This window comes from Carassius gibelio, chromosome A13 (genome assembly GCF_023724105.1).
Source record: "Carassius gibelio isolate Cgi1373 ecotype wild population from Czech Republic chromosome A13, carGib1.2-hapl.c, whole genome shotgun sequence".
Lineage (NCBI taxonomy): Eukaryota > Metazoa > Chordata > Actinopteri > Cypriniformes > Cyprinidae > Carassius > Carassius gibelio.
Window position 1 is genome coordinate 14,185,556 of NC_068383.1, and position 21,122 is coordinate 14,206,677.

Sequence of the window (21,122 nt, forward strand, 5' to 3'; positions counted from 1 at the left end):
CTTTTTCATTATAGCCTGTGGTAATGATTTTTTTTTTTAAACACTGTAAAAAAATTAAATATTAATAAATAAATGAATTACCTTATAAAGAAAGGTCCCTCCTATAATAAGGCTGATGATACATGGGTCAACTTTCTGAGCAATTGTGCCAGGCAACTTTTATTGAGCATTGTTTTGCATGGGCACTTTCCCATTAAGAAATGATAACAAATTTCTATATGGATACTTTAGATCAGTCGTCAGCCCTGGGTCTCACCTGATTGCTCTTTGGCGGCAACATTAGCCAAAGTTGCCCGGCAACATTGCTCAAAAAGTTGCCCTGTGTGTCGTCAGCCTAAGTCTACTATCGCTTGGATTGCCTACACAGTGTCACACGCCTCACGTTGAACATGATTTTTCTTTGCCAGACTTTCCTAACAATCAACCAAGGTTTATTTATTTTTTTTTTTTATAAAAAAAAAGTATAGGACAGCTCCTTCAACTTTACTATATATATATATATATATATATATATATATATATATATATATATAGACTTAATAAACAACCTTCATTGGTAGCAGGCAAATAACGTTAAAATTATATAAATATAAATGTATAAAATATACGTTTCTCAAAAATATTTCTGACACATCTAAAATAAGCATTAGTTATTGGTAATAGGGAATGCCTACTGCATGGTATAGGTAACAAAAATACACGTATATATTCACGAATATATTCATCATAATGAGATAAGGCATTTGGAATGTGCTTTTGGGAATGTTGTTTATGTTTGTTTGTTTATATTTATTTAAGTGTAAAATTACAGGTGTATGCCTTTAAACTATATACAAACATGTTTAACAAGACCAATCGAGTAATCAGGCGCATACCTTTATATTAACCTATTACTAACTGTATGTTATAAAGTGTAGGGTAAAGCAGGCTGATTTAACCATTTGCCTATAAATCTCAAATACTAGCATAACACCGCAGAAAAGAAAAGTTCCTAGTTCCCAGTTTTGTTTGAGTGTCACGTGAACTCCTGCAACCAATCAATTTGCACCTTTTCCTTCTCTCCTCTAGGGTCAGTCGAGTCGGAGGAGCGGACAAGCGATGGCGGTTCTCTCATAGACTTCACCAAGCAAAGTTTTGGCTTCTCTGAAAAGGTCTTTGAATCGACGCGAGAGGGGAAAAGCCGTCAATTTTTTGGAGTACTGTTGAATGACTGAAAAGCGCACTTGACTGACTCTGCTGCGTTTACTGCTGTGCGCGCGCGAGGTGTCCTTGGCGACGGCATAATTTTGGGAGCCGCAGTTACTAGTTTGTGAACTTCGGAGAGAGAGCTAACGCGTTAGCACCGCTCTTTAGCCCGCTCGTGTAAAGTGTTTCAACTAAGTTAGCCAGAGACTGTCTATGGGGAGGATTTATACATGTAAACGCGCAAGTTAATTAGCAACTTATCTTAGTCAGTGAAATAAATCGTGTGTATATTTAGCTTGATTCATTCGCTTGGGATGAGCAGGTACTTTGCACCTGTAGCCTCACGGGTTGAAAACTCTGGAATTTCCCGGTTTGGTATGTTGTTTACCATTATTTTTTTCAAACGTTCAATTAGTTTGTACTTCTGGTTGCGCTGAAATCGACAGACTGATAATGTAGCATTTACTCTAAAAAGTCAACTAAAGAATTAGCGTCGCAAATATTCCGGCTAATGCTGATGTCCCAGCTTCAGAGACACTTCGCACTCCCAGACTGGTTATCTGGCTTACGTGCAAACAAAGCGATGCGTCTCTTAACCTCTATTAAGCCGGATTTAACCTGATCCAGTAATGATATAAAGTGACCTAGCTGGGGATCTAAGTAACTTTTTTGTGTGCACGTGTCATTGTGGAATACAACCACTGGACTAGTTTACTTAGATTTGACATCACGGCACTCTATGGTGCTCCGGCAGGCACCGAGACATGGATGTTCCCCAGGCCGTTTTCCCAAACGGTGAGGGGCGCCTGAGCCTCCAAGACCATGTCTGGACGGAGTCCTCCAGCTCGGGGGCTTGGGCTCACTCTGCCCCCTTGTGTCCCCGCTCGCTCTGGACCGCGGTGTTTGACTACGAGGCCAGCGGGGAGGACGAGCTCAGCCTGCGGCGAGGAGACGTGGTGGAGGTCCTGTCTAAGGACGCAGCCATATCAGGAGACGAAGGCTGGTGGACTGGGAAGATCAACCATCGCGTGGGCATCTTCCCATCTAATTATGTTACTTACCAACCAGTCATTTATAGAGCGGTAGGGGGTCGCAAGAGTGACCCGTCCGCCCCTGTCCGGATACCATTCTCTGAACTTGTTCTACAAGAAATCATCGGCGTCGGTGGGTTTGGCAAAGTCTACCGGGGGACCTGGAAGGACCAGGAGGTCGCAGTGAAGGCAGCTCGACAGGACCCCGACGAGGACATTAAAGCGACTGCAGACAGTGTTAAACAAGAAGCTAAACTTTTCTCGATGCTTCAGCATCCTAATATTATTAAACTAGAAGGGGTGTGCTTGGAGGAACCTAACCTGTGTCTGGTCATGGAGTATGCCCGAGGAGGGACTCTGAACCGCGCTTTGACGGGGAGAAGGATCCCCCCTCATATCCTCGTGAACTGGGCCGTCCAGATCGCCAGAGGCATGCAGTATCTCCATGAGGAGACCGTGGTTCCCATTATTCACCGAGACCTCAAATCCAGCAACAGTAAGAGAATTAATTACTACACATACACTCATTAATGCCTTCTTATCTTGACCAAGAATTGCAGGTATTTGCTCTACTGTAGAAACACACACGAGGTTGTCACATTGGTATTTCCTTTCGCAATTAAAACGTTAATCATTAATCGTTTACAAAGCTTATCATTAGAACATCAACCTTTTTTCCATATAAGCCTGTATGTGTTTGGATCCTAAAGGAGGGAGGGGGCACCACGTGCTCATACTTATAACATGGGTCATCTAGGAATATTCTGGAAATATTTAATGCCACCTGAGTGTAGTGTAGGGAACTGTGGACTCTTGTCTTCTAGATAAAAGCAATATGTTTCTTAAAGGAAACCACTAGCTGGTGAAATCTAAACCCAGAAGAAAAGCTATAAAATTGATTGATGTTCTGAGATTGAATGGAGCCTTTGTAGTTAATGTTAAAGACACTGGATCCTTCCCAGTCCTTATTTGCACATCTTAGAGTACAACCTAAGTTGCAAGCTTTTAAATATTTAATAAACTTTCTATGCTTACACTGTTTCTTAACCCTTCCTGTTGTTGCTTGTACTGTTCTAGACAATCTTTAAAACTTGGCTGCCATTTCTCATGTTATTGCCTCCCTAAGATTCATTGTTGTATTAATAATTTCTAAAGCTTTATGTAAAAGCAACTGCTAACTGAATAAATGTTAATTTATATTGTAGCAAAATTAAAGCATTATCACACTGCTCTGTATATAATGTTGGATTTAAGTCTGCATGCATAACGGTCCACTCACATAAAGTTATACTATATAATAAATATCAACTGCCTGATTGTTTTAGTCAGTTAAGGTATTGTTATATTTAATAAATGTTTAACAAACATACTACATATAACACATATAGCTTTATGTGTTTATATCGAATGTATTTGTATATTATATATGTTTGTAAACTGCACCTGCGCTTCAACAGTGGATTTGAGTCGTGTGCTTTAGCAGAGTTCTTGGCTTAGAGTTGCACAGTCAACAAATGATAAACCACTGGCTATCTTCAAGCTTTTCAAAAGAACTGTAGGAATTATTTCTCCTGTAACCCTGGGCAGGTTGTGAAGTTAAGAGGTTGGAGTTTGAACAGCTGGTGTCCTCCTTGAGAAACTGCTAACAAGGTTCAGAGAAATCAGATCTGGAAATATGTCTCCAAAAAGGAGCACTAAGTCTGAATATAAATATATTATAGTGTTTGAAATCCCACACACAGATATATAATATATAATATATATAGTTAGTATTGTCATGTATAACCTTGCTTTACATCTGTTTATTGAGAGAGTTTCTTTCATGTAAATGGTGATATTTGCCCTTTCTCTAAAAAGAATACTATAGCTGCAAGGGATACTGCATGACAATGAGATTGTCCTATCATGTTTCTTAGTCATAGATGTAGTTGGGAAAGACCCTAATGCTTTTCTGCCTGGGTTATGCAATACATTGGTTAACCTATACCTAAAAGAGGCATTTCTGATGTTGTGCTTAAAAGTTAAGTAACTTGTCTAACTAATACTCACAAAAACCGGTAAACTCTAATATAATCTTCAGATAGATTTGATCAGCTGGTAACATTGACCTGATCATGTAAATTTATGCAGCAGCTTTATTCCATGAATTTATGAACGAGCAGTTTCTATTATACAAGGCCATTCAAAAAGCTCATCAGTGCTGCATTTATTTGATACAATACAATTAAAAAGTAATATTGTGAATTTGAAATGTTAAATTAAAAAAGAGTGTTTTTTTGTTTTGGTTTTATTGAAATATATTTTCAAATTTAATTTATTCTTGAGGACAAAGCTGATTTTTCAGCAGCCAATAATTAAGTCTTCAGTGCCTGTTATTATTGATATTAATATTATTGATATGAAATGTTATTGATTCATTTCATATCAATAATATTGAAAACAGTCATGTGTCTTATGTCACGTTCAATAAAATTTATGCAATTTTGTTTAATAAAAGTGTTAATTTTGTTTAAAAAAAAAAAAAACTTTGAATGATAGTGCAGTTGTTTTATCGGTCTGCTAATGTGTCAGTTTCTCGGTTAAATTAGCAGAGTATATCCAGAACAATAAAATAGACTGCATACCACTATCAACAATAGACTCGATGTGGCACCCTGCCCCCGTTCAGCGTGGCAGTGCTACTGTTAACGCAGCTCAGTTTGTTCATCTCTCCACAGGACTGTGACAAACAACACTGGCAGCTTGCTGACCTTAATTGAAAAAATAACGTGTGTTTGCTCAGTTCTGCACTCAAGACACCCACCCATCGTGATCTAGACCCTTTCTGCTGTGTTCTTAAGGGGGATTCTTTGCCCATTCAGGTCGCAGTACATTGTTTTGCAGGTTAAAGGTACAGGGTAAACTTTTAGGGAGCCACAAACAGCGAAGTCAAATAGTAGTCTCTCAAAAAGTAAGACATGGAATCAGATTTGGTTTGTGCCCACTCTTGCTTATCTGATTAGTGATTATCTTTAAGATATAGCAAATAGTGAGTGAAATGATGTTTTTGTGCCCTAATCTTTTAATACCTCACTCAAAGGAATGTCGCTAACGAGGGGGCAAAAGCTTAACATAAGTTTGCACAATAGAATGGTCAAGCACTGGTTGCTAGGTGACTGCCACCCTGAGAATGCTCCGACTCCTGGGCTGAAAGGCTTATTTTCATTATTTTTAATCTCCTCAATGGCTGCTGTTTTCTCTCCAAGACAGGGAGCTTCCCCTGATTGGGGGCAAGGAATATTGCTGAACTGTAGCCAGCTGCCCCTGCGAAACTCGGCACTGTGCCACACTTCAAAACTCTGTTTTGTAATTTCAGGCACATTAAGTGAAACGTTAAGGAATCTCAAGCATGTGTGCTTTCCAAAACACACATACACACATCTCTCTCTGACTGACAGCTTCGAGAACAATGGCCTTGTTTGAGGGATAGAGACTCCGAGAGAGACTGTAGTGAACATTCTACAGGCAGTGGTTATTGTCTCGTGATCTAAAGATGATTTTCTGGCCCATAAAATGGACACCATAGAAATCTGAACAATGAAAAGACGTAAGAGAATTGGGGGCAAATCAGAGCAGGATTGTTGTGAACTGGTGGTACTATATATTATATATTTTAATTCAGGTTCACAGAAAAGAGTGGATGTTCTTCAGTAATAAGACAGCATTCACATCCAACTAGTTTACTGCAATGTATAAGATATTAATGCTGATTGTGTAATAGGTTATGTAGAGTTATTCCATTCATTTTTAAGCAGTTGTTTACTGTTGTGTTGTTACTTCATGGAAAGCAAACCTAAAAGTGCACAGAAACCAAAAGCTAAGATTAAATTGAAAGCATCAAACAGGTGAAACCTGTTCGAAATGGAATCCCAATTGTCATGTTTGGCCCAAAATGTTTAATTTGTGTATTTTACCTGAGAACTTTCTAACAAGCAGGTCTTTTATCTTTTTCTGATTGGATGGCTTTCTCTGGCTTATTGCATTAATAAATAAACATTGTTATTTCTGTACCACTGAACAGGTGAAAATGTTACATTAACAATTTGAGACAGTTATACTAAATGTCTAACATTGCAACAGGTCAACTGTAGTCAAGGCCATTCCTCACCACTGTAAAGTCTTTACTCACCACTGCTGAGTAAAGACTGGGAATGGTAGAAAGTGTTTAATGAAATGTGTCCACTAATAAAAATACTAAGTTACCCCTTCGTGTCATGAAAGGGAGTCAAGGTAAGATTAATCAGACATGTAGTTATCAACCGATGGTCTTCCTATTTATTACTTTGATTAAATCGGATAAATGTCAAGGACAGAACTGGTGAAAAATAATCCTACTCCTCCAGACCTCAGGACATACCTCACTTCAAAGCAAGCTGGCCTACATTCCCATGTTGTTTGTCATTTGGTACGAGACTGTATTGTAAACTAGAGCGACTTGTATGTCACTCTGAGTTCTTCATGTAGGCTTGTGTCCTTGAAGATATCACTTCATGATGAAAGAGTGGAAATATGAGCGTCCTCTTAGCATTTCTATATTATTGTTCATTGACAAAAAAGGCTTGCACATTGAAAACATTCCCATCATACCAAAAAGTGGCTGATCTGAAGTGCCAGTCACTTCTTATTCGTCTTATTTCATTTCAGTTTGTCACTGCTGACTTTTACAATTAATTTAGAACTAATATAGTACAAATAAATAAACATTTTCCTGTCTTTTTTTATTTCAGTTTTATTACTTGAAACAATTGAGAATGATGACATTGGTCGAAAAACCCTGAAGATCACTGACTTTGGCCTGGCCCGTGAGTGGCACAAAACAACCAAAATGAGTGCAGCTGGCACTTATTCCTGGATGGCTCCTGAGGTCATCAAGTGCTCTCTGTTTTCCAAAGGGAGTGATGTCTGGAGGTAAGCTGTTATTTTAACTTAATTGCAGTGTTGAGCACAAAGCCTGTTATTGTCCTGAATTAGTTACTTCAGATTAGACAATCACTCAGGCGTCATATGCACACTACCAGCTTTTCAAAAATGCAAGCAGGGAAATTATCCTTCTCTGATGCATCATTTGAGCATTTTTAATACATGTATAATTTTTTATATAATTACATACTGTATTTTAGCCAATGTTTGTGTGCCATGAATGTACATTAACATTAGAAAATTGTGTCTTTAGCTTGCTAGCTCCAAATTGTATTGGAAGTGTTCCAAATCAGTCACTGGGGAGAATAAGAATCTTTAGGTCGGTTTAAACTAGTACTTGAATTTGAAGACGTTCCCACGCCACTTTGGTCAGACATTGCTTACAGTATGCCAACACATGACTGGTTTCACTTCTCTCGTCTTTCTTTCCTGACATTGCTAGAACATAGTTTTTTCCTTGCTTTGCTTTTTAATTATCGTTAGGTTAAGAAGAGAACTCGAGTCATTTTAGAAATATTTAGCAATTATAAATGTATATATTGTAAATGTTTTCTTTGGGATCAGTTCGCCTACTTTCATAATAGGAACAGACCATACATAGAAACACAGCTGCACTCGGTGTACAACCTTTTATCAGGGAAACAGCGCAGAGTGCACCAAAGATGCCAGTCGTGCTAATATTATTGTACATAAGCGCTGTTCATTCAGCCTCTTTGTGTGATTAATACCAACCCACACCACACTGACATTTCCTTAATGCATTCTATCCTCTGTCCAGCTATGGAGTCCTCCTTTGGGAATTACTGACTGGAGAGGTTCCTTACCGTGGCATTGACGGTTTGGCAGTTGCCTATGGAGTGGCTGTTAACAAATTAACCCTTCCCATTCCATCTACCTGTCCCGAGCCATTTGCCAGGCTCATGGAGGGTAGGTCTGTTGGTAGTTCACTGATGGTGCTACTTTGGTTATCCAGTGGCTCACTATTTGTTATTAACAAGCTATGGCATTTTTTGATGTTTGAGCACTGATGCCGTGGGTTGCTTGTGGGTGTTCACTCTAAAGTTATTAGCAGTCTGCATATCACAGATGATCTATATTTAATTCTAATTTGACTAGTTACTAGTTTTCTTGTCGCTAATGAAGTAACATTCTGCTGTCGTTATAGAGAATACAGCAGTGCTGGTTCATTAAAACATCCAGATGAACAGTCTGTTAAAGTATAGTTTAAACTGGCTCCTACTGCCAAGGAATTCTCATTTGATTGAGAAAATTATATATTTTTTTCTGTAATGAGCATTATGCAAAGAAACCTGTCATGCCACTGGACATGCCTACATTGCCTAAATCAGCAGTTCTCTATTGAAATGAATGGGATCATGCTACTGTGTGTCGCTGGCCCCACTGCACTCAGCAATGACAGTTCATTGAAATGATGACCTACAGGATTCTAACATATTTTGTGATCATAGAATGCTGGGACCAGGATCCGCACATCCGTCCGTCCTTTGCTTCCATCTTGGAGCAGCTGACTGCCATCGAGGAGGCTGTGATGGCCACCATGCCGCAGGACTCCTTCCACTCAATGCAGGAGGACTGGAGAGTGGAGATTCAAGAAATGTTTGATGAGCTACGCACTAAAGAAAAGGTCAGTTGATCAAGATTTTGTTTGCTTGTCTATTTCTGAACTTGTTTTACATTATCTTTCTGGTTTTGATTTCTATGCCAAACACTGCACAGACTGTTTTGAAATAAGACAGTGGACCTATTTAGTTTTTTTTGGTTCAGATTTGAACTTATCCTCTTAAACCCATTTATTACCAATGAAATGTCCTTAAGCGTTTGATAAAGTTAATATGATAAGCTGCTTCCAGTCCTAGCAGCTTGCTGTGTTGAAAGGATTTGCCATTGGTTGTTCAAGAATGCTCTTTCCTGCAAGTCAGCTAAAACTTCATGTAGAAACTCTGCATTTTGTTCCGCGTACATTCTTGATCAGTGAATTTTTCCACTGCTGTAAGTAAAGTTTTCTCACAAAAATATTTTAATTTTTTTGTGATTCGCAAAACTTTTCTTTCCTACTAAATAAACAAATTGTTCATTCATTAATTAATTGTCTAAATCATTCAAGTGCATTTCTTGGCAGACTGCCCCAAAGCTTCTTACAGAAGTTATTCATAAGAGATTTGGTAAAACGGCTTTACCACATGTGGCCGGAAAACTGTTTTGATGAATTCTTAACAATTCTGCCTGCAAGTTTTATATATGTGGTTATTCTGCTCAAAGGATTTGGAGAAATAAACTAACTCCACCATGAAAGTGATTGATTTCCATTGCCGTATTAAAGTTTAAAGTGTAAGTTACAGAAAAAAGTGAAATGTAGAGAACAAGAGAACAAGCAGTTCTTAAGTATTTATTTACTAGCTCATAAATAGTGCTGCTGTTGTGTGAATAACTCACTCACAGGTCTCGTATTATAGTCATGTTTGTGGTGCTCAAGGGTAAACCCAAGAAAAGAATATTTGAAATGAGCTGTTCAAGGCAGATATGAATCTGAGCTCAGTCCTCCAAGGCCAAAGGAAGTGAAACTGCCATTCATACCATTGATGTCTTTTTAAACTTGTAGACACAGTGGAGTCACAACATGAGAACTGTTCAGTTTTGCTTCCCTAGGCAGTGATTCAGTCTATCAAAAACCTTGTTCATAGTTTGTTTGGTCATAATTTCAAGAAATTGGTCAATCGAAAATGAAATTCTGTTATTATTCCCCACCATTATGTCATGTTTGGATAAACTGTTTCTAGATTCTTCACCAAATGTACTTGATCATGAATGTTCTTCACGATAACAGGAGCTTCGTTCACGTGAGGAGGAGCTGACACGAGCAGCCCTTCAGCAGAAGTCTCAAGAAGAGCTGTTGAAGAGGAGGGAACAGCAGCTGGCCGAGCGGGAAATTAATGTGCTTGAGCGCGAGCTCAACATCCTCATATTCCAACTCAACAAGGACAAGCCCAATGTTAAAAAACGAAAGGGCAAGTTCAAACGCAGTCGCCTCAAGCTCAAAGATGGCAACCGCATCAGCTTACCCTCAGGTTAGAGCTCTTTAGCATGAATATTACATTAATGTTTCTCAGTAAAATGTTTATCATGACTGACAGATTTTCTCTTGTAGTATTAGAGTTGTGAAGTAAGTTGATGTTATTGTAAATTGTATTAAATGTTATTGTAAATTGTGGCTGACGAAAATAATAGTAGAAAATACCAATTAGTTTGTTTAAAGTTTAAATACTAATAAAGGATAACCTTATTTGTGTTCAACAGATTTTCAGCATAAAATCACAGTTCAGGCTTCTCCGACTATGGACAAGAGAAGAAGCCTCAACAGCACCAACTCCAGCCCTCCCAGCAGCCCTACACTGATCCCTCGCCTCAGAGCCATTCAGTGTAAGTGCCCACTCTTTTCACACATTCATACAGCATCTGCTAGATTTATATTTTCCAATACTTTTGAGATTTGGGGTTAAAAAACCATCAGACATATTGCTGTTTTCATATAGATGTTTAAAGTTTTAGCCATTTAACTTCTTTAAAAAAACTGAAAAAGAAACTGAAATTGAAACCAACACCATTGTCTTAATTTATTATCAAGATTGGCCCATATCCCTTCTGTTTAAATGTTTGCCAGTTTCAATACAGTAAAACAAAATCATGCACACTAATCAATTCATTTGTGAACCGCTCAGTGTGACGAAAAAATCTATCCAGGTCATTGCCATTCTGAATCTTATGTTTGTTGCACGTTTGTAACATTTTCTTCCCATCAGTGAGCCACCCAAGTGACACTAGCCGAAGGGGCAGTATGTTTGTGTATCACCAGGATGTGGATATCACAAGCGAGTGTAAACCTCCTAGTGGGTTTAGGAAGAAAGGCAAGGAAACTGTGGTCCTGTGAGACAAAGCCACCCCATCTAACTGTGTGTTGGTGTGATTCCTGATCACTACTGCTCTGGCTTCACAGCATCTCTGTTTGTTTTGGTGACTTTGGGATACAAATGGTTTTCATAACACATTGCTTGATGATTTTGAATTTTAACGGTTTGTAATGAGTTTGCTTTGACTGCCTTTGGGGATCATGTATAATCTGGTAGACCTTGAGCTGGTGCTTCAATAGTTTAAGGTCAACCCAATGTTCTTCCTGAAGCTCCATTAACAATTTTCAAGAATGATTATAATGATCTAACACTTGTTCACCAGTGATAATTGACTAAAAAAGCTGTTCCGCTAATCTGCTGTGAAGGACTAATATATTGAATCTCAGTCTGTGTTGTGATAAATTGGGAATGGCGGTTAAGAAATGTTCTGTTAGTATTAGCAATTCTGTTTCATTTTCAATGCATCTTCATCTCTAGTGACCCTGGATGAGAGCAACAGGACATGGGGTCGAAGCACCAATTACAAACCCGAGGAGTTTGAAGATGTTAAGAAAGGGTTTAAGAAGAAGGGCCGCACTTGGGGACCAAGCTCTGTGCAGACCAAGGAAAGAGGAAATTGTGCTGAAAGGTTAGAACTGGTGTTTATTTTTTTGTGACAAAAATATTATCTTTTTCTTGTGTGTGATATAAACGTGTAATGTATGTTACCTTTTTTAAAGATTCAGTAAATCTATGATTCAATGTGTTCTAATGAGTTATAAATTGTGGGTGTCACTGTCATTTTTTTCTTCAGAGTTCGACCTCTTTCAGATGGAAGCAGTCCTTGGTCCACTAGTCTTATGAAGGCCCAGAAATCTGTTCCTTTGGCTGCATTATTTGCAGAGCAGGGTATGTAAAGAAGGCTCATCTTCTATTTATTTTTTCCATGTATTCCATTTTCATCGCTGTTTTTATATCTTATATCGGTGTTACAAACAAATGACATTAATGTTGCTTTATTCGAAACAGCCCCATACCCTCATTCACTATTCCCTACATTAGTCCACTAATCTAGTTCAGTTGAAGGAGTGAATCAATCTGAATGCTGAGTCCACCAGAAGGCACGAGATGCTGGAATTCATTTGGCACAACCCTCACAGTGCATCTTGTGTTTTGCCTTTCTGTAGCCATTAAATGTGTGCACCGGTTGTACACTCGTTATTGAGGTGCATTATGGGTTTAACTAAATGCACTCAGTAACATCCCCTATGGTTTCAGACCCCACAAATGGTTGTCCCCATGAGTAGTGCTATGTTTAAGGATGTGGGGGAGATTTCAGACACAGCCGCTGTGTCATGGCACCAATTTATGTGCAACCTACTGCATTATTTTGGTGGAACACAGCCATTTTCTATCTTCTGACATTTACTACTTCTCTGATTTAATTTAATCTCTAATTTAATCTGATTTCTTCTGATTTAACTTTAAATATGCACAATTAATAAATCTTCACTTTTTAGATTCTGCCCCATTTCTATCTAATATTGTTGTTTTTCTTTCTCCTTATTTTTTTTTAATTTATTTTAAAGCCTGTTAAAGTTGAAAAACCTTTTTCAAAAGTCTCTTATGCTCATTGGGGCAACATTTATTTTACAAAAATATAGTAAAATATAGTAAAAGTTAAGTGTTAAGTGTTATTTGAATATACAATGTTTAAACATGTAATTTATTCCTTCTTTATTCCTGGCAAAGCTGAATTTTCAGCAGTCATTACTCCAGTCTTCAGTTTCACGTGATCCTTCAGAAATGATTCTAATATGCTCATTTTTTTTTTTTCATTGCTGTACTGCTTGATTTTTTTCTATTTTTTTTTTAAACAGTTTTTATTTTTTACATCACTTTTGATAAGTTTGATGTGTCTTCACTGAATCCTTTTTTTTTTTTTTTTTACTGTTAACTTTGTTTACTTGTTTTATGTTGTTTTCCCAGGAACCAATAAAGGTGAAGTATGCTCTGCTGATGGATCTGACAACAAACCAAAGCAACTGAAGTTCCCCAACCAGGTATATATTGATCTACCTCTGTGGAAAGATGAACAGGGTGAGAGCCAGGGGCCGGCTGGTGGAGGTGAGAGCCAGGAAGACCCAACAACATCCACCAGTTCCACCAGCACCACACCGCAGCACACACCCACCAACAGCCTGAAGCGCACCACCACACGCCGGCGCACAGACACTGTTCTCTATGGCTGTGCCTCCATCCTTGCATCTGTCGCCCTCGGCTTCGACCTGCGAGAGGTTTGTAAGAGTGCTGCTAATGAGGAATCAGAGCTACGTGAGGAGAAGAAAAAACGAGAGGGCCTGTTTCAGCGGGCCACCCGTTTCCGCCGCAGCACCAGCCCCCCCGGTGGCCGCACCCACAAGGATGAGGTTACCGCAGGACCCGTAAACCTACTCGCCATGTCATCGATTTCTGAGTGCAACTCCACCAAGTGCCTCCTGCAGTCAGATTTTGAGGGGTCTGGGTATAACCCAATGAACGAGACTCCAGCTAGCAATTCCCAGACACATCAGCATACAGACACTAGTGATGTTCTTCCCTCAGCCCCTGTGCAAGATCATACTTCTGGATCCAACTCTCGACTTAGGAGAAAGAAGTCAAGCCCTGCTGTGTGTCAGACCAGTGAGTGATCTTTTAAAATTCTATGCTATTTTATCACAATAATTTCTAAACTAAAATATATATTCGATCATTTTAAATGATACAAGTAAATATAGACATCGTAACATTTATAATTTACACTATGAAAAATTTGTATTTTAGATTACTTTGAATGGTTTTTAATAGAGATGAACCGATCGACCGGCCAGTGACCAGAATTAGCTGATTTTCTGCGTGATCGGCCTGGACCGGTGACTGGCCGGTCAGTCTGCTAATTCGGAGCTGGTCCATTTTGACATCACACCTATGCGTACAGGCGCATGTTAACATGTCATCAGCATGGAAGTTCTTCACTGTGAGTGAAGAAGATAAATTTGTCAATTTGTAATATGTCTAGGGCCAAAGTAAACAGTTGGAGAACCACAGGGCTTGATTAATGCTCGTCTGGGACAAGTAGATTTTTTACAATCCCAGTGAGAGAGAACATCACTTGTCCGACCGGACCATAAGCCTGATTACAACGCCAATAACAAAAATAACCAGGGAAGCACTGAAACGTGGCCACCAAAAATTCCGTGCAAGAATGATTTTATTGCAATCGGTGTAAGCGGCGACCGATAATGTATTCATGTTGTGCCAGATGAGGCTCGTGTAGCATGAATGAGAGAAACTCATCCAGAAATCAAAATGAGAGCAACAGCACACACATTATAGACACCCAATGCGGTAGAAAAATATGTATAATATATAATATAGGTTAACAACATTACACGAACAAGATGTTTTCCAGAATATCAACATGATTGCAATCTGAATCTAATTTTATACAATAGTAATTATATCAAAAAGTAGTTAAAATTAAGTAAAATTTAGATTGATTAGGTTTCACAAATGAAAATAGCTCCAATCAAAGCCACAGCAGTGTGTCTCCAAGCAGCACACAGTGGTGGTGTACTGAATGAATCCTCATTTTTGAGCGAAGCATTATGTCAATGATTCAGTGACTCATTCATAATGACACTTGCTTTGTGAATGTGTTTATGGCACCTCAGCTTCATCCATCAGTCTGTGTAAATGCATCTAATGCCACTTCAGATGCAGCTTCTGTTTCCTGCAGTAGAAAGATGGAGTATGTTGATAAGGATTTCATTTGAACAGTTTTTTTTTATTATTCTAATTGAATTAATTGAAACAATGTAAACATTTGATTTGAAAGATGACACATTTTTATAAGATTAGGGGAAAAAATTACATTTTCTACACGTAGTGGGAAATATCTGTTTTGTTAAATACAGCAACTCCTTTTCAGTTTGCTGTTAGCTCTACTTCTTTCCAGTCACAGAGCACTTTTTGAGAGTTAAGTGAGAGAACATCTGTAACGTAGTCCAGATTGGGGGAATTGTAATGTTTAATTTCTTTATGTAAATAATTTTTGCATTGAACTTTTTTTTGTTTGTATATGATGTCAATAGTTCTTAGAATGAAAATCGGAAACAGCAAAATGCATTTAATTTACGCTGTTGATTTAAGGGATTAAAAAAAATATATAGGAGGAGGTTTTGCTCTGCTCATTACTGAATTAACTCATGACAGTGAAGTTTTGTTTTCAAATATTGTTTATTAATGATGTTACTTTCTTTGCTTTAGTTAATGGCAACAGTAACTTCCAGGCCAGTCCACCTGATTCCTCCACCACTTCCCTGAAAAAGAAGGCTGACAGAGAGCCTGCTCAAGAGAAGCAAGCCCCCGGGGAACCAGTATCTAGACCCAGGCCGCTTTCCCTTAGAAGCAAACCTCACTCCTGGGGTCTTCTAAAGAACCGCAATAAGAGCTATTCTCTCGGGCACTACTCTGGGGGGAAGAGTGCCCAAAACCTGGACATGGTCCTCCCCTCGGAGGTCAAAATGGGCTGCTCTTTGCTGGATATGGACACAGAGGGTCAAAAACGAGACTGCACAGTTCCCCTCTGTCGAATACAGAGCTCACCAAGTAGACTATCTGTCTTTGCACTGGAGAATGAGTTTTTATCCTGAAATAAGCTGCATCTGGAACAATCTTACATTTGTCTTGAATCTTTCTGTTCAACATGACATGAAGTTGTTTTTTTCCCCCAAGATTAACATCATGGCCTTTGATCATTATTTGAGCCAATGCTGCTGGAGATATTCTGTGGTACTTGTTTTATTTATATGCTGTTTACTTTGGTTTGTAATTTAATATGAAGTGAATGATCAGCATTCCACTGAATTTACAGTTAGAATTGCTGGTTTGTAGTTTTTACAAAGTGACTTGATTTGTAAACCTGATCAGCAAGATCTCGGAGTCTTGTTAGAAGCTACTGATTTTAAAGTGTTCAGGCATTTTTGTTATTTGATTTCATATCACGTAATGTCATATGAATGGCATAAACGGGGCCCACAGTGTTTATATAAATAATAATAATTGTACAGATGAAGTGGAATAGCTAATTTAGCTAACAGAACTTGTTTGCTAGCTCAAACAGTCCTTTCAAGTTCCCTACATACAGTAGTTCATTATTTTTCCTGTACAAATGCATTACATTTTCAGGGTTTTGTCTTTTATGATTCCTGGTGGTCAGCATAATTTCTTTCTGATCATTTTTTTAGAATATTGTTTTTTCCTAAAGTTATATTGGATAGCCAACTCCTGGATTCTCTCCTTTTATAGCTTTAAGTCAGATTAATTTGATCTAATTATGTCTTTTAGAAGTGTACATGCCTATTGCTTTTTAGGTTGCATAACTCAAATAAAAAGCTATATATAGATGTTTAATCATGCTGCCAAATAGTGATACATTATTTAGCTTTATTGTTAGTGTCTATCAATATTGCTATTATTTTACTAATCATTCCAGTCTATACAAACTCTAAAAAATATATTTAACTAATAGATTTAAGTACCAGGATGCTACTTAAAAACTGATATCGACTGAGTAGCTTGTTTTTGAGTTTTACGCTGCTGTAGGTTCTCTAAAACTTCAAAACAGAAATTAAAAATGATAACTGATAATATGACTTGAAATCAAGATTTGGTGTACCTTTCCTTAAAATATACTTCAGCTTGAACTGTCTGTAAGTGATTTAAACTGTTTCTGCAAAACCCAAATGCCTTTTTAGCCGTCATTCTATGTATTCCAACTCTTTTCCTAATCATTACCCTGTATAAAAGACTGAATTATTAGCTTGTTCATTGTTTATTGTGGACTCCAGTATCTTGCATTTTCATTTTCTGTCTTCGTGTCGCTTAAGATATTGTTTTGTATCTTCGAGATTGAGAACATGCTTAACTGAACAAATTAAAACTGTGTGGTTGTAGGGTGTCAAATGGAAGAGTACTGTACTCTTAGCTTGTTGGAGAGATGTGATTAAGAAACAACTCAGTATTGAAATGCTTGTTATAGTAAGGACTATAATTACTGTAATTATATCATTCAGGATAAATGTATTGTCTGTTCAGAAATAATCACAGGTATTCCCACTGACTGTTGTGATGTTTTAAAGGAAGAACAAAATATGTTTTGTAGCACTGGAATTTTTGAGTCATGTAATGATGGTTGTTCATTACATTTATGCTGTTATTGTGTTAAGACATAATGATCACTGTTAGTTTAGATATGCAACTGCACATTAGGATTCATAAGAACAAAGGACTTGGAGAGACAATGTGGTGCCTCCTTTTTATGTCTTGCAATGATCATTACTAGATGAAGTAACAATAATATGATGCCTGTTTTTGAAGAATTCATGTGGTGTTATTGTCTAAGCACAATCATTTATCTTATTATGGGAGAGCTGCAGAGATCAAACCTTTTTTTTTTAGAGCAGTTTTATTTGGACCAGTTCCGAAACGTGAAGGACACAGATGTGTGAATGACAGAAAACCTTTAGAGAAAGCCACAGATGATTTCTGTTTTCACCAAAGTTGAAGTCTTGGATTGTGAAATGATTTTGAAAGATTGTTACATGGTACACGGTGCACTGCTGAGAGTTTTACTGGTTTGCTTGTGTCCGCTGTATTGAGCTCTGTTTTTATCCTGTGTTTTACTCATGTGACCAGTTTAAATTTGTTAAAAACTGTTCTGTTCGGATGTGGATTGTTTTGTTTTTTTGCTCCAGGAGGGCTCAAAATAAAAAAAAAGGGCTGAGCCCAGAATCATCTCATAGATATATATATCAAAAATTCTACTATTTTACTGTACACAAATGACCAATAAATACTTTATACAACATTTTAGCATTTCTTTTATAATTTATTTAGTTTAGCAATTCATTTGTTGCATTTCAACACTGTGTCACAATATTAAATTCAGTTTGGTGTTCAGTTCTCAGCCCTAAAGCCGTTATTAGTTCATGTTTTTATTTTCATCATTCATTAGCCTTAATGCTGAAGTGTGCATGTAACTTAATACTAAATATCTTCAAGTAAGCCATTAGTTGATTTTCCTGAGAAAAACACAGACACACACACACAAAAAAAAAACACTTTCCGCTGCTGCTGACTCAAACCAGTGGTGTGATTTAAGGGCGGCACTATCTCTTTGTTCATCCAATGAAATATGAGAGTGTTCAGGAAACCTGTATGTAAACAGTCATTGTTTTGGCTGATGGTGCTAGCGGTGCAGAAATTACACACTTAAGCTATAATATAACCTAAATACAAAGCCAGGCTTATACTCAGTTTTATAGTAAACATGACCTTGGTGAAAAATTGCAGACATTCCACTATGTAGTGTGTATGTGTGTAATTTTTATCTTGAACAAAGGTCCAGAAGCAGCCTCACCCTGCAGGCAGAGAAAACACAAATGTTACAATCGAAACCAGAAAGAATATGAATACTCTAAAAATACACGTGTGGCTTGTAAGTGGAAGAAGAGCACACTCAAAAGTTCTCAGAACTGAAACTCTAAGCAAATAGACAATCAGTCTAATTTATCCCTAAGGTGATTGGAACTTGATCTGAGGGTGTCTCAAGAGTGCAATCTCTGTCTCGGATAACAAGTAGCAATGTCTGTGCTCACTTTGTCTACCAACCATCAATGCCCGGGAGGGAACATGGAGAAAGGACAATGGTGGAACCATCATTTGTCTCAGTTGTTTCCCTTACTAAAGAAAGCATATCACGTAAGGCTTACCTGTGGGAGACACTAAGCCCTCAATGAGTGCTGATGCAGGTGCTGGGACTCCGTAAGCTTTTGCGGCCTGAGCGAGGAGTAACGGAAACAGCCTGAAGGCAGTAGGTGGTTTTCGGACGTAGCCCCTCTATCACAAGCTCCTTGGAGCAACTGTCTGTTTCATAAACTTCCTATTTGGGAAAGATGGGACTGGTGAAGGTTTAGCATACTGAATTTGAGGAGTTTATCATAATGTCCATGATTTTAGGACATATGCTGCCAGACAGTTATTTTGGAAAAACAATAGCCAAATGAAGTGCAAATTGCTCTTATGCATGTGCTATTTCTTTAAATCTGTATTTTCACATACATTTACTATACACATTGAACTTGACCATTTCTAAGTAAGGGTTTCTGACCTCCTCAACATCATTGTGCATTAGGTATATTCTAAATGTCAGTTTCTGCAGTTTTGTCACTCGTATCCTAGAGCCATTTTGTCCTCGCAGAGGTGTCCTCGGAGGTTTGATCTGAACTGAAATGATCCGTCCTGTCATGGTCACCTTTATCTGCGGCGGACTGAAACTGGCTGTAATTTAGAGGAAGTTATTTGGTGAGAAGTTCCACAGGAAGAAAAAATATACATTAATTGTGCTCTTATGCCATCAGAGTCACACTGTGTAATCTTTCTTCCTCTTTGATTGGCACATCTATTTAAAAATCAACCATATGCAAATTGAAGATGATTTCAAATGTAGACAAATGTGCTGAATTCTAAGCTTTACTGAAGGACAATTCAAATGAAAATGATACAGTATACTCACTTTCCCACTGCGGGTAAAACCTGTGGCTAAGGACCCAAGATGAGAAGCCCTCAGAGGAGAAGGAGCGGACCCTGGCATAGTACCATTCTCTGGGATCTGACGTTGCCTGACTCAAGTCACACTCCAGCAACCGAATGCCTTGACAGTCCTCAGAATTAGTCCACTCTTTATCTCCATATCTATAACCAAGAGAAAATTCACCAATATGAAACGCTGCGGATTCATTTTTGGGTGTTGCCGATTTTGGCAAATTAATTTCTAAACATAATTTTCATTCTTTATGCACACTTACATTTTAGACTGAACAAAATATGTCAGGTTCTTGACAGCTTTTTGTGGATGTTTCCAGTGTAAGACATGTCTAAAGTCCAAAGAATGGAACTTTACTTCAAGGGGAGCCAAATCCTCCTGCAGAGAGGGGCTGCCTTAAAGATAGCACAAATGACACTTTACATGGGAATACTGCACATGTGGACGTTCATTGCTTACATGCAGGCTGCCAGTGGCCAAGTAAAGAACTCGAATTGAAGCTAGATAACTGTTTGTATCAAAGTGTATAATTTAACAGATAACATCAGAAATATTAACATGGTGCCATAATCGAATTTCAGTGCAAGAAACAAGCTATTAAACTTACAGTCTGCCCAACAGAGAAGGATAATCGCAAAAGAAAGTTCCAGGCTTTGACGTCCAGTCAGCGCATACATGTTAACAGATCAATGAGTCTGCTGGTTCCACTCTGAGCCCTTTTAAACTTTACCACTTCTCTTTTTTTTTTCAGGTGCACCTGCACATGTCTGCACACGCCATATATCATATATCTTCCAAATTTCATTCTGTTTTTATACACAATTTAATTTAGTTTATTATAAATAAATTACGTAATTTATAATAAATCCACATAATTTAACTTGGGGCTATTCAATTAGTTTCATTTGATGGCCGGATTCTGGAATTGAATGAAATTAGAAATTAAATTGAAATGCATATTCAGCTGTCAAATTAATTAATATTACCAACAGTAACATCTATAAAAGGATAACATTAGATAAAGGTAGTATATTTTGAATATGTGTTTGATGGCATCGTTTTACTAAGTATCTTATTATTCATTTTAAGCTAGTACTTTTGATACAGCACTGCTAGTGATGTTTCTATTATTCCCTCAATTTCAGTTATAAATTATAACCATTTAACGTTACAGTATAACAGAAAGCCATTACTGTTAACATTTAATAAGCTCTGAAATATAGGCTATAACAAATATAACACATTTTTATTTAACTTAAAACAATATTTACACAAACATTACACAACTGTATATGCATAAATTATAAGTATTAATCTTTATTCAAGCTACTAAAGTCAATCAGCGTGCAGAGCAGTTAGTGATTTCTCTTTTAATGTACATCACTGACAGACCGC

General features: G+C 37.8%; 2 protein-coding genes across 3 annotated transcripts; one reads left to right on the plus strand and one right to left on the minus strand.

Annotated features, from left to right (window-relative positions):
- The first annotated feature begins 1,058 nt into the window (after positions 1-1,058).
- On the plus strand, positions 1,059-17,990 carry LOC128026245 (mitogen-activated protein kinase kinase kinase 21-like). 2 transcript variants are annotated; one of them, XM_052613118.1, is made up of 11 exons: positions 1,059-2,712; positions 6,983-7,163; positions 7,954-8,102; positions 8,645-8,820; positions 10,021-10,261; positions 10,491-10,613; positions 10,994-11,098; positions 11,579-11,729; positions 11,895-11,989; positions 13,070-13,762; positions 15,389-17,990. In XM_052613118.1, exons 1-11 carry the CDS (start codon positions 1,950-1,952, stop codon positions 15,772-15,774), a joined length of 3,063 nt encoding a protein of 1,020 aa, XP_052469078.1. In that variant the 5' UTR covers positions 1,059-1,949; the 3' UTR covers positions 15,775-17,990. The 2 variants fall into 2 exon arrangements, with proteins under 2 accessions (XP_052469078.1, XP_052469079.1); XM_052613119.1 differs by lacking the exon at positions 10,994-11,098 and having other exon boundaries at positions 1,060-2,712.
- A 230-nt stretch (positions 17,991-18,220) lies between these two features.
- Positions 18,221-20,421, minus strand: LOC128026246 (interleukin-22 receptor subunit alpha-2-like). Its single transcript, XM_052613120.1, has 6 exons — positions 20,335-20,421; positions 19,990-20,122; positions 19,698-19,876; positions 19,293-19,462; positions 18,895-19,064; positions 18,221-18,543 (listed from the first exon to the last, which is right to left on the minus strand). The coding sequence occupies exons 1-5, from the start codon at positions 20,402-20,404 to the stop codon at positions 18,915-18,917; spliced, it is 702 nt and encodes a 233-aa protein (XP_052469080.1). The 5' UTR covers positions 20,405-20,421; the 3' UTR covers positions 18,221-18,543; positions 18,895-18,914.
- Between the last annotated feature and the right edge of the window lie 701 nt (positions 20,422-21,122).

Bases quoted from the DNA above. Each gene is read 5' to 3' on its own strand.
- LOC128026246 (XM_052613120.1), bottom strand. From the start codon at position 20,404: ATGTATGCGCTGACTGGACGTCAAAGCCTGGAACTTTCTTTTGCGATT. The intron at 19,877-19,989 runs GTAAGTGTGCAT...TCTTGGTTATAG, and splicing joins TATTTTGTTCAGTCTAAAAT to ATATGGAGATAAAGAGTGGA. The intron at 19,463-19,697 runs GTGAGTATACTG...TCTAAATTACAG, and splicing joins GTTTTACCCGCAGTGGGAAA to CCAGTTTCAGTCCGCCGCAG.
- LOC128026245 (XM_052613118.1), top strand. From the start codon at position 1,950: ATGGATGTTCCCCAGGCCGTTTTCCCAAACGGTGAGGGGCGCCTGAGC. The intron at 7,164-7,953 runs GTAAGCTGTTAT...TCCTCTGTCCAG, and splicing joins AAAGGGAGTGATGTCTGGAG to CTATGGAGTCCTCCTTTGGG. The intron at 11,730-11,894 runs GTTAGAACTGGT...TTTTTTCTTCAG, and splicing joins AGAGGAAATTGTGCTGAAAG to AGTTCGACCTCTTTCAGATG.